Here is a 14178-nt window from a genome sequence, read left to right on the forward strand (position 1 = left end):
TAAAGAGAAATTAACAAAAAAGTTTTTTTTTTTTTTAATGTATTATTAGCTATGCATCTCAAAACTCAACAAATTCCATTTCAAAATACACATTGAATGAGCATCTAAATATGACAGTTTATGTCCAACAGGAACATTTAGTATTAAGTATCTCAAAAAAAAAAAATAATAATAAAAGAAAATAAATAATATCTTACCTTATAAAAAAGTACCATATAAAACTACTTTAAATCTTGAAAAAGAGAAATTAACAAAAATCATATTGATATAAATTTATTCTGCTTACATCAGATTCAAAACTCATCATGAGGAACAGAAGTAGGTGTGTCTTCTTGTTCCCAGTAATGAGGAGGAAGTAAGGTAATAAAAAATTCATAGTTTTTGACAATATCCAGTTTTGATAATTTAGCATCTTGATCCTTGTCAACTAATGACATCATTCTCCATGCTTCTGCCTCATTGCGATCATATGGAGGAATGACCCAGTTTCTCATTTCATCATTATTTAGGCTTCCATCTTTATTTTTGTCTAAATAATTAGTAAAGTGAGTTTGTTGCGATGGTGCCCAGTTAGGATCATTTTTTTCTTCTCCAGCCATGGATTTTATATGCTCCATGTATTCTTCCAATGAGACATCTTCACTTCTGTCTTTATCCATATCTTCTATAGCTTCTTTAACTAAAATCTCATTTACATGAGATGATTCCTCAGGGTGCAAATATTCTCTGAACTCTTCTTTTGAAAGACTGCCATCACCATTCTGATCAGCCATCTTCCAACGCCGTTCAGCTCTAGCTAGCATTTCTTTTGATGTCAATCCATGTTCATTTTGATAATTCTGCTGTAACACTGGAAGGGAGAAGGAATTGGGGGGGGAGAGAGAGAGAGAGAGAGAGAGAGAGAGAGAGAGAGAGAAAAAAAAAATATATATATTAATGTATATGAAACATAATTGTATTAAAAAATTGAACTATTTGTTGTCTAAAAAAATTAGTATTAAGTAGTCTCAATAAAATATAATTTTACCTTACAATAATCAAGTGACTCAATATAAAAAGCATTGCCCTCTGGATTTCTATTTATTTAAAGTATATGCTATTACTCATACAATGGTTATATAGTAGGTCTTAGTGGTATTTCACCGGTTGATGACTTTCATCAACCGGTGAAATACCACCACTTTGCTTATTGGAGGCTTGAAGTGGTGAAACCCATGTTTAGTCTCTAGAGCAAAGTTTCCGGTATCCCCCCCCCCATATTTCTCCTTCAACCCATGCACGGTACTAAGTACTATAGGTTTTGATACCTTTCGTGTTTGGGGTTTTCATAAAAAAAAAAAAAAAAAAAAAAAATTTGCTATCTGGGAGTCTAAAATGCTGATGGAACTGATATTCAGGTAACATTCAAGTCTAGTAGTCCCAATTTCTGTGAATTCCGGATGGTCTGTGACAGCCAAATTCTCTACTTGCACCTTCTTGATGGTGGAACTGTTAGTAATCCTGGGTATAACCTCCATGCACAAGCACACTGTGGGTGACCACCCGGGTATGACCCAACGAATGCAGGGGTCGAGGTGTGGCGCCCACATCACATGGAGAAATGCCGCTCCTCTGTGTTACCAGGCAATACTAGCTGGTAGATGACTCTCATCAACCGATGCAATACCACCACTTTGCTTATTGGAGGCTTGAAGTGGTCTAAACCCATGTTTAGACTCCACAGCTAAGTTTCGGTCAACCCTTCCCCATCTCTTCCATCATGCAGTATGACTGATGACTTTTGAGGTTATGATGAGATCCAATCTTCCTTGCATTTCGCTTTAAAATGGTGTTCGCAGCCGGCCGATAGTTAGTACACCGGACCAAACCCATTGGTAACTCTTTAGGAGGCTTCCAGATCAGCTAGTGTAATAATTTTGCTATCTCTACTCTGCCAGATAGTGACTGGAGCGGGTAGTAGTGTATATGGGGGGAGCATTTTTGAGGCCACGTTATGTCAAGGGATTGGGTATATTCTAACCATGTGTATGCCATATCCAAAAATTTCATTACTTCATACAGCATGTCTCCCCACACATTCTTTTACTATTGAATACACCATGAATTGTCAAACTAATAGAGTAAGCTTATCTGCAAAAAGATCTAAACCTCCCAAACACTTCCTAGTTCATTTCACAAATATACATGGTCCAAATTCTAATCTGAACGATGTCCATTTCTTCTTGCAGTCTTTTTCCTCTTTGAGTAAATCCCACTTCAGCACACTGTGATCACTGCCACCTAGTGGTCCCTTTATCTGCAGATTCTTAATGCATGAAGAATCACTACTGGTAATCAGATCAAGAGTATTACTCCCTCTAGTTCCTCCCGAACATACTGATGCAGAAAGCAATCATCCAATAAATCCACAAAAGCCTTGCTAGTGTGTGAGTGACCAACCCACAAATTCCAGCAAATATCTGGGAAATTAAAATCTGCCATTATAAGACTCTGATTTACAGGCCCACTCTATTTCCCTGTACAGTTTCTTATTTTACTCATCAGAGTCATTAGGCCTATAACACACTCCTACTCTCAATTTTGATCCAATGCTTATGTCATCCCAAACTGACTTGAAACTGCACTATCTAGTGATGTCGACTGGTTTCACTTCCTTGGATTTTGTGTTTCTTAACTAATAGCATAACCCCTCCTCCCTTTCTATCCCTCCTGAACACATTGTATTCCCCAAATTCCAGCTCTGCACTGCTTATGTTTGTGTGACACAATGTCTCTGATATCCCAACAATATCTGCCTCTGATGTTCTGATCAATTCCTCAAATTCATCAAATTTATTTACCAAACTCCTAGCACTGGTGTACATGCCAGTATACATGCACCTGTTCCTATTCTTGGCTACCCTAACACAACCCATGTGTTTACTTCTACCACAATGACTCCCAGCAGTCTCTGAAATACCCTGCATCTTGTTTTCCAGGCTGCTGCTCATTCCAGTAGAAGCAGTGCAAGAATCACTTTCACCTCTGCCAGTGGCTACTGTTAATATTAGTCGTTGTATCCCCCCCCAAGCTAGTAGTTTTCCGACCCACCCAACACTGCCTCGATAGCATCAGCAAATATTCTTGCACCCTTTCTATTTAAGTGTATCCCATCACTGTAGAAGCAGTCTCTCTTGTACTGTTATTAACAACTCTGCCAATCTGAGTTGTTTATGAGAGCTTCTTTGGACTCAGAGATTATGAGTCCAAATTATGAGAGCTTCTTTGGACTCAGGGGAGGTACCCATAGACTGGAGATGTGCAAATGTAACCCCAATTCACAAAGGAGGATCAAAGGCTGACAAGTAATTATAGACCTGTTAGTTTAACTTATGTTCCAGGTAAATTAATGGAGGCACTGGTTAAAGAAGCACTGCAGGATCATCTAGACAAGAATTCAGTTATAGCTCAGACGCAGCATGGTTTTGTTAAGAGCAGGTCATGCCTGACCAATTTGATTGGATACTATGATGTAGTCACAAAAGAACTGGATGCAGGGAATAACTTTGATATTATATATTTGGATCTTAGAAAGGCTTTTGATACTGTTGCACGTGGAAGACTGCTGCACAAATCGGAGCAGTGTGGCATTGGAGGCAAATTGCTGCTATGGATAAGGGGATGGTTGAGTGGCAGAAGACAGAGAGTGGTAATCAATGGACACTGCTCAACGTGGACGAATGTTATTATTGGAGTTCCTCAGGGTTCAGTGTTGGGGCCGTTGTTGTTTTCGGTGTTTATGAATGATAGTGATGATGGGATATCAAGTTTAAATGTCCAAGTTTGCAGATGATACAAAGGTTGGCAGGGTTGTTAAGGACACCACTGATGCTATGCTGCTGCAACAGGATCTGGAAAGGTTGAACAGATGGGCTGAGAGGTGGCAAATGAAGTTTAACATTGACAAATGTAAAGTACCACATATGGGAAACAGTAACCCCAGAGCAACGTATCAACTCTGCGGTACTACACTGACAGTGGTGGAGAATGAAAAGGACCTGTGGGTAATTGTGCAGGCAGATATGAAGTTCTCTGAGCAGTGCAGATGAGCTGCAAGAGTAGCTCATGGTGTCTTGTCAATGATATACAGGAATTTTTCTAGCAGGGATAAGGAGGTGATTATTCCCTTGTATAAGGCAATGGTTAAGCCACATCTTGAGTACTGTATACAGGTCTGGAGGCCTCATTTCAAGAAGGATGTAGAGCTGCTGGAACGGGTACAGAGAAGGGCAACAAGATTAGTGAATGGAACAAAGGGTTGCTCTTACGAAGAAAGGCTTAAGTTTTGCAAATTACAGAGTCTGGAGACTAGGCACCGGCGAGGTGATCTGATAGAGGTGTATAAATCTTTGAATGGTTTGAGCAGGCTCAATGGGATTCTTCATCTTGCTCAGAATAATCAGCTCAGAGGGCATAAATTCAAATTGAGGAAGGACGGATGTCGGATAGAAGTGCGGAAATTTGCCTTTGGCCAGCGGGTGGTTGGTTGGTGGAATCGACTTCCATCACTTGTTGTTGAAGTTGATAGCCTAAACAAATTTAAAGCTCAACTGGACAGGTATTTCGAGCGAACGGAGGGGTGAAATGGGAGTGGTGTGTTTTTTTTTTGGCTGATGCTGAATAAGCTTGCTTTCTTGCATCATATGCCTCTGCTAACGCTAATGCAATCTTTCTATCATCTGCAAACTCTGAAATGAAGCTTGATATATCTTCATCAATATCAATGATAAATATACAAAACAACAATGGGCACAGCATCGAACCCTGGGGACACCACTAATAACTTTAGTGCACAAAGAGCAGTGTCCACTGATTACCACTATGTGTCTTCTCCCACTTAAACATCCTTTTATCCATTGTAGCAACTTACCCTTAATACCATACTGCTCTAATTTGTACAGCAGTCTTCCACATGCAATGAAATCCAGGTATATGATAACAAAATTATTTTTTGCTTTCAGTTCCTTTATGACCACATAATAGTATTGAATCAAATTAATCAGACATGACTTATCCTCAACAAACCCATGCTCTGTCTGAATTATTACTGCAACCTTACAATGCTTCTTTAACCAGTGACTCCATTATTTTCACTGGAATGGAAGTCACACTAACAGGTCTGTAATTACTCTGTCAGCTTTAGTGAATTGGAGATATATTTGCACGTTTCCAGTCCGTGGGGACTTCCCCTAAATCCAAGGATGCTCTCATAATTATGGCTAAGAGTTTACTTACTTCCTTTGCCACCTCCATTAATATAACTGGATAGATCCCATCTGCCCCAGGTGCCTTTATGATTAACTTCAACAATTTCTCCTCCACTTTGCTCTCAGTTATTACAAAATCATTTAATTCCCTGTTAAAGTTTAATAAACATCTGGCCTTCTCCTCCTTGAATAACTACTCATGTGTGAATGGAGATGCAAAATACTCATTTAGTTTGGCAGTTATCTGAGAATGATCATTTACAGTGAAACCATTGATATCAAGTGGACCAATCTGATTCATCCTCTTCCTTTTAGAGTTTATATAAGTAAAGAAGCCTTTGCTGTTTTTCTTAGTATCCTTTGTCAAAGATTTCTTATAGTCTGCTTTTGCTTGTCTAACCTTTTTTGTGACTTGATAAGACTCTAGCTTATATCTACCAGAGGCTTCTGTGTCGCTGATAATTTATATGCATCCCATGCCACAAGTCTCATTAGTTCATCTGACCTAATGAGTTCATCAAAAGTGTTACTCCCTTTGGTTGCCTCTCTAACATGCTGCTGTAGAAAACAACATGCAATAAATTCACAAAAGCCTTGCTAATTTGTGAATGACCAACCTACAAGTTCCAGTCAATATCTGGGAAGTTAAAATCTTCCATTATAAGACACTGATTTACTGGCCCACTATTTCCCTGTATGGTTGTTCATTGTACTCATCAGAGTCATCAAGTTTAAAACACACTCCTACTTCCATTTTCCCTTTCCCAGTGCTTATATCACACTACACTGACTCAACATTGCTCTGGTCCATCCATGTCAACTGAATAACCCCAGGGGCTCATGTGTGGTGAGTATGGGCTTGGCACACCCAGGGTCCTGAGCTGGATATCATCATTCTTCTCTTTTTTACTATTGTAGATTGTTGCGGACACCGAGTGAAATGGAGACCGAATGAATGACAAATTTAATAATATTAATTGGAAGAAACGTTGACAACGTTCACATGCGTCACAGTCACATGCTTCAACATCCAACAATTAACCATCACATCATGCAGTTCATCCACATGACTGGCAGTACACACCCTCATGTTCCACACCCTTAACACATATGTCAGTTTGACTGATAAAGGTTAACAAACTAACTGAAAGCTTTTGTATGTATCTAATTTAATATACATGTGTTTTCCAATTAATATTAAAATTGTCATTATTTATTCTGTCTTCATTTTGCTCTGTGTCTGCAACAATCCACAACAGTAATAATGAATCTAGAGTGCAGAGACCTCTTTAATCATATCTTCTCTTTCTTGATGATTCCCTTCTATTTTCTCTCTTTCTCAGGGTAATTCAGGAATTTTTCTTTTGGCTGGTGCTGCGTAAGCCTCTGGCTTCCTTGCACCATATAGCTAATAATAATAATAATGCAATTCCATAGATGTTATGCGATTCTTAACTAACAGCATAACCCCTCCTCCTTTCCTATCCTTTCTGTACACATACTCCCCAAATTCCAATTCTGCATTCCATACATCTGTGTGACACCATGCTTCTGATATCCCAACAATATCAGCCTTTCATGACCAGCACTTCAAATTCATCAAATTTATTTACTATATTCGTAGCATTGGTGTACATGCACCTGTTCTTAATTTTAGTTACTCAAACACAGCCCATGTATTTACTTGTTTCATGACCCCCATCAGTTCCTGAAATCTTTAGCAACTTGCTTTCATTCCAATAGAAGCAGTGCAAGAATCACTTCGACCTATGACTGCAGCTAAAGTTAATCTATTATTCTGTGAATCCCTCCAAGCTAGCAGTTTTCTGATCCACCTAACATTGCCTCCATAGCATCAGCAAATATTCTTGACCCTTTCTGTTTAAGTGTACCCCATCCATGTAGAAGCAATCTCTCCTGTTAACAAGCACAGACCACACTGAAAAAAAATTCTACCCCATGAGCCTTGCACAATCTATCCAGGGCCAAATTCATTGACAAGGCTCTCATCACATTCTCCCTCCTATAGTGTCTTGGCAGAATTGCAGACACTTTCAGATTCAACCTTAACTTGTATTTTATTTTATTTTTTTTTCAACATTGACCTGTACTTGTTAAGTCCACAGATCTCCTACACTTAATGTCATTAGTGCCAATGTGTACAACAATATTGCCTTTTGTGCCCTTAAAAGATATCTGCTCTACAACGTTGTCAACTTTTGCCTGTGGAAGACATACCCTTGTGCTATTCCACCTGTCCTTTTTGCACAATATATTTCCCATTTCCCTGATAATTGAGTCACCGAAAATAATTAACTCTTGTGGGATCAGTGCATTCTGCCCTGAAGATTGCTGCTGCGTTGCCTGGTGCACGAGTGAGCTCTGGCATTGAGTTGAGTAGCTGAGAGCTTAATGGTTCCCATTTTAATTTTTACAAGGGCATCTACCTGACTCTTCATACACTCAGATCCTCATCTGAATGCTGAGCTGGCACCTAATTTCTTCACGTTGTCTGCACCTAGCACACATAAAGACATCCTCCATGGCTAGATCATGTCCTGTTCCAGAAAGTCCGCAAACATGTCACGTTTTGCACATTTTTTTTAGACTGATGCGTTGGAGAATCGCCCCCTTTGGTTCTCCCCTGAATCACAGCACTTCCGCTACTTTGTGCATATTGCTTTGCTGCTCTAGTATGGGGCATGATTTCTGATTAAATACAAATTAGCAATAAAAATTAATAAGATTTTTAAATTTAATCGATTAATTAACAATACTATACTAAGCTAACAGATTCTTAATACAGCTATGTATTTCATTTTCTAGTTTTATGTTATACTTTATGCTATCAAGTTCAAGATATATACATTACACTATCAAGTTCAAGATATACATCACGCTATTCTCTATTGATCTAATATACTACAACAATGGCATCAAGTATCAAATGGTACAAGTTTTACTGACACTAAGTAAAAATCTACAAAATCTCTATCTAAATTCAAAATAAACTTAGTATTGTAACTAGGAATATAAAGCTACTTCTAGAAAATAAATTAATATGCCAATTAAGTCAATAAACTGGCAAAAATTAAGAAAAACTTCTCTATTAGCTGGAACTGTAAAAACTTCGCCTGCACAGAACTACTCTCATTCCACTTTCTCCTTGTGAACATATAGATAAAAAAAAAAAAAATACCCATTCAATTTGTCAGTAACCTGGGCGGGGTCAGCAATGGTTAATGCAGTGACATCAAGTGCCCCAATGTGATTTAATCTTTCCTTCTATTGTTAATATAACCATAGAAGTGTTTGTTGTTTTTTTTTTGGCATTGTTCACCAGACTTCTCATAATCTGCCTTAGCATGCCTAATCGCCTTTGTGACTTGATTACAGACAAATTTTTATACAACACAGGATTTTGTATATCACCTGTTAATTCATATGCACCCTATGCAATTTTCTTCCTACCACTTGCCTCAACAGTTCATTTGACGTCCATTTAGGTCTAAGTCTTGAACAATATTTCTTCTTTATGAAAAAAACTAGTAGCTGTCCTGAATGCTTCCCATTTAGAATTTGCTGTTGGTTACTATCTGAGACCTCTGTAATCACCTTTAAGAAAGCAAAAGCCTTCCCTTTACCCTTGACAATAGTTATTTCCTTAATTAAATTCCATATTAGTACACTCTGATTGCTGCCACCCAGTGTCTTTTACTTGCAGATTCTCAATTAATATCAAATCACTGCTGATAACCAGATCAACAGTATTGCTTCCTCTTGTTGCCTCAATAAATTGCTGCTGCTGTAGAAAAGAGTCGTTCAAGAAATCTATATACAAACATCTTGCTAGTCTGTGAGTAATCAACCTACAAGGTCCAGTCAATATCTGGAAAGTTAAAATCCATCATTATAAGTCATTCTGATTTAATGGCCCACTCTAGTTCTCTGTATAACTATTTGGTATACTATATTATTATTAACATTGGTATATTATTAACAGTAGCCACTGGCAGAGATGAAAGTGATTCTTGCACTGCTTCTATTGGAATGAGCAGAAGCCTGAAAAACAAGATGCAGGATATTTCAGAGACTGCTGGGAGTCATTGCGGTACAAGTAAACACATGGGTTGTGTGTTAGGGTATCTAAGAATAGAAACAGGTGCATGTATACTTGCGTGTACACCAATGCTAGGAGTTTGGTAAATAAATTTGATGAATTTGAGGTATTGCTCAAAGCATCAAAGGGGGATATTGTTGGGATATCAGAGACGTGGTGTCACAAAGATATAAGGAATGCAGAACTGGAATTTGGGGAGTACAATGTCTACAGAAAGGATAGACAGGATAGGAAGGGAGGAGGGGTTAAGCTATTAGTTAACAAACACATAAAATCCAAGGAAGTGAAGCCAGTCGACATAGCTGGACAGTGCAGTGTTGAGTCAGTTTGGTGTGACATAAGCATTGGGAGATCAAAATTGTGAGTAGGAGTGTGCTATAGGCTTAATGACTCTGATGAGTATAATAAGAAACTGTACATGGAAATAGAGTGGCCCAGTACATCAGAGAGTCTTATAATGGGGGATTTTCATTTCCCAGATATTGACTGGAATTTGTGGGTTGGTCACTAACACACTAGCAAGGCTTTTGTGGATTTATTGGATGATTATTTTCTACATCAGCATGTTCGGGAGGCAACTAGAGGGAGTAATACTCTTGATTTCATTATCAGTAGTGATTCTTCATGCATTAAGAATCTGCAGATAAAGGAACCACTAGGTGGCAGTGATCACAGTGTGCTGAAGTGGGATTTACTCAAAGAGGTAACTACCATCAGGGGTAAAGGGAAGGGTTTCTGCTTTTGTAAAGGCGACTACGATGGTCTGAGACAGTATTTAAATTCTATACAGTGGGACCAACTAATGATGTTACCAACAGCAAATTCAAAATGGGAAGCATTCAAAGAACTTATCTTGGAAGCTACTAGGCTTTACATACCAACTAAGAAATATTGTTCAAGGTTTAGGGCTAAATGGATGTCAGATGAACTAGTGAGACATATGACAGAGAAGAAAAATGCATGGGATACATATAAATTAACACATGACACAGAAGCCTATGACAGATACAAGTTGATCTGTAACCAAGTTACAAAGGAGGTTAGGCAGGCAAAGGCAGATTACGAGAAATCTTTGGCAAGGGATGCAAAGAAAAACAGCAAAGAGTTCTTTACTTATGTAAACTCTAGAAGGAAGGAGATGAATCAGATTGGTCCACTTGATATCGATGGGTCAACTGTTGATGATCCTGCTCAGGTAGCTAACAAACTAAATGAATATTTTGCATCGATATTCACACATGAGGAGTTATTCAGCGAGGGCAATGCCAGAGGTGTATTCAACTCTGGCAGTAAGCTAGAGAATCTTGTAATAACCGAGAGTAAAGTGGAGGAGAAATTGTTGAAGATAAATACAAGAAAGGCACCTGGGTGGATGGGATTTATCCAGTTATATTAAAGGAGGCAGCAAAGAAATTAAGCAAACCCTTAGCCATAATTATGAGAGCTTCCTTGGACTCAGGGGATGTACCCCTAGACTGGAGATGTGCAAATGTGAACTCAATTCACAAAGGAGGATCAAAGGCTGACACAAGTAATTATAGACCTGTGAGTTTAACTTCTGTTCCAAGAAAATTAATGGAGACGCTGGTTAAAGAAGCACTGCAGGATCATCTAGACAAGACTTCGGTTATAGCTCGGACACAGCATGGTTTTGTTAAGGGGAAGTCTTGCCTGACCAATTTGTTTGGATACTACGATGCAGTCACAAAAGAACTGGATGCAGGGAATAACTTTGATATTATATACTTGGATCTTAGAAAGGCTTTTGATACTGTTGCACATGGAAGACTGCTGCACAAATTGGAGCAGTGTGGCATTGGAGGCAAACTGCTGCTATGGATAAAGGGGTGGTTGAGGGGGAGAAGACAGAGAGTGGTAATCAATTGACACTGCTCATCGTGGACTAATGTTATTAGTGGAGTCCCTCAGGGTTCAGTGTTGGGTCCATTATTGTTTTCAGTATTTATAAATGATATTGATGATGGTATATCAAGCTTAACATCCAAGTTTGCAGACGATACAAAGGTTGGCAGGGTTGCAAAAAATTTTGCAAAAAATCCAGAAAAGAAAGAGTTATGTCCATGGGATTGCCTATATAACATTCGAAAAATGGTGAATGTGTTCAATGCACGAACGTCGGAAATATATTATCCAGGACATGAGATTAGCTTAGATGAGTCTATGATATTGTGACGTGGAAGGCTTGTTTTTCGACAGTACATTCAGAACAAAAGCCATAAGTATGGCATCAAGTTATATATGATCACAATGCCTACTGGCATGTTATCAAATTTCAAGTATACCGGTATGTTGGATGATTCTGGTGGAAAAGGACATGCACAAAAAGTCGTCATGAATTTACTTGATGGGATGTTAGATGTCAGGCATAGCATATTTATGGACAATTATTACAATAGCTATAAACTCGCTAAGTGTCTCGCTGACACAGAAACCCATTGTATGGGTCAATCAGAATTAATAGGAAAACATTTCCGAAAGAGGTTCGAGAAAAAAGCTGAAGAAAGGTATATCAAGAAAGGGGAAACTTTATCAAGGTGTGCCCATGGTGTAATGATTGCTAAGTGGAAGGACAGAAGAGATGTCAGTTACATATCTACAGAATACCAAAATGACATGGTGGACATGCAGAACAAATGAGGCGAACTGAAATCAAAACCATTGCCTATAATAGGTTTATGTCAGGCATTGACAAGCAAGATCAAATGCTTGCCTATTATCCTTGTGAAAGGAATACCATTAGGTGGCCCACAAAAATATTTATGCATATTTTGCAACTAATAATGATCAATGCACACCATATCTATACTAAATATTCACATAACAAGATGCAACTTTATGACTTCCGTTTATCAGTGATCAGATCTTTATTGAAACAGCCATCTGATCTTCCTCATACTGTGCATGATGTACCTGAACCGGAACACGTGCTCAAACCGCGGGAAGAAATTGAGGAAGCAATGCAAATATTCACTGAAAGGACAGAATTCATGGGATAGCCGTTTCCTAGGTAACACGATGCTGTCACCCTTCTCGCTAGTGGACGAACCCACCACTTGGTAGGTAATAGGTACACTGCATCACGTTGCTATTCCGAAGGGAAACTTAAGGATACAATCTATATCTGCAGTGTTTCTGAAGGATCACCTGGCTATTGCTTAAATTGTGCGAACATTATACATAAGTAACATTCTTACACATAGTATTTGTAATCGGTATTGGTTTGGTATGAAATAATACATATTTCTTAATGTTACCATGTTTTTTTGTTTTATTTTTTACATACTATATTATTATGTTTTTGTGTCAAGCGCCAGAGGGTGATGCAGCATTTACAGCCAAATTTGACTTCCAGTTGCGCTGGCGCGTGAATCTCAATCTTTTGGAAACTGCTTATACGACACTTGAATATTGATATGGTATACCTAACAATCCCTTATTACAAAATTTCAAGCTTTTTCGTTATGGAAACAGTCGGCTTCTGGTGACAGTCTCCTCCTTCTATGCTGCGCTATTGATGATAGCATGCTAACTCATGACTGGCAGCGAACGTGTTAAGAGTTTGGCTATCTATAGGGCTAGCAGTTATATTTTGCCAGTACGCTGTTCTAATTTTTTATTACGTGTTTCATATTTATTTTGGTTGTATTAGCTCTTTCAGCTGCTTAAATTTAAACTTAAAGCTATCATGTATACTATATTTAGTATATATGAATATGGTGAGGATGCCATGTAACTAGCAGAAACAGATAACTCATGTTATTGATGGCATATATTGAGAGGCGCTAGCCCGTTGACAACGTGCATTTCAATGTGAGCCATATTCAGTAACTACATTATGGTAATATTGAATGTTTATTTTGTTAATATTGGAATTAGTATGACTTAGCTATATATTGGGATAGTTAGGGTCCTTAGTAGGCTATGGTTGCACTTTTTTCTTAAGCTTTATAGTTTGAAATAAAAAATCTCTTGTATATATACAGGGTGTCTCAAAAATATTGGTACAAATGTTTAGGGGAGGAAAGTAACATCTAAAGGAATGTGAATCGCACAGGAACCCATAACCGGAAATGTCACTGTAAGTCGGTAGACGGTGCGGTAGTCGCCGCATGAAGAGAATGCATCGATATACGAACTGTGAGCTGGCAGACAAGCACCTAGTGTATAGATTAGCAGAGAGCAATGGACGAGCTGCTCAATGAATTTATAGAGAACGCTTCCCAGACAGACATGTACCGGACCACTAAAATTTGAATGTTCTTATCATCAAAATTTGTGCGATTATGGCTCATTTAGAGGTAACAGGAGTATTGCGGGCAGACCACATTCGACGCGAACTCCCGCCACGGAAGAAAGTGTGTTGAATGCTGCCCATAATAATCCTACAACCAGCATACGTCTTTGCCTCTGCCTTAGGAGTGTCACGTTGCAGTGTACAGCATGTCTGGCACAAATGCACACCCTTTTCATCTCCAAAGGGTTCAGTTACTGCTCCCCCAAGATCATCCTGCACATGTGGCTTTTGCACAGTGGTTTCTCGAAGAAAATGTTCAACAAGACTTGAATTTTCCATCCTATGTTTTGTTCACGGATGAGGCTTATTTCACTCGGGAAGGCTTATTCAATCAGCACAATGTTCATGTGTGGGCTCACGACAACCCACACGGCATGCGCCCACATGCGGCACAACATCGCTTCGCAATAAATGTGTGGGCAGGTATGGTCGGTGACTGCTTAGTCGGCCCATACCTGTTACCATTCTACATGAACTCCGCTAAATATCGGATCTTT

General features: G+C 38.7%; 1 protein-coding gene across 1 annotated transcript in view; it reads right to left on the reverse strand.

Moving 5' to 3' along the window:
- Window positions 1-251: 251 nt before the first annotated feature.
- LOC150083107 (calumenin-B-like) overlaps window positions 252-14178 on the reverse strand; it is a 75969-nt gene continuing 62042 nt past the window's right edge. Inside the window, exon 3 of the mRNA XM_090377046.1 lies at window positions 252-850. Coding sequence (XP_090233172.1) covers window positions 294-850 — 557 coding nt within the window. The 3' untranslated portion in view covers window positions 252-293. The remainder of the gene's footprint in view (window positions 851-14178) is intronic.

The sequence above is a fragment of the Mastigoproctus giganteus genome, chromosome 7 (assembly GCF_048544385.1).
Source record: "Mastigoproctus giganteus isolate SK-2022 chromosome 7, ASM4854438v1, whole genome shotgun sequence".
Classification (NCBI taxonomy): Eukaryota; Metazoa; Arthropoda; class Arachnida; order Uropygi; family Thelyphonidae; genus Mastigoproctus; species Mastigoproctus giganteus.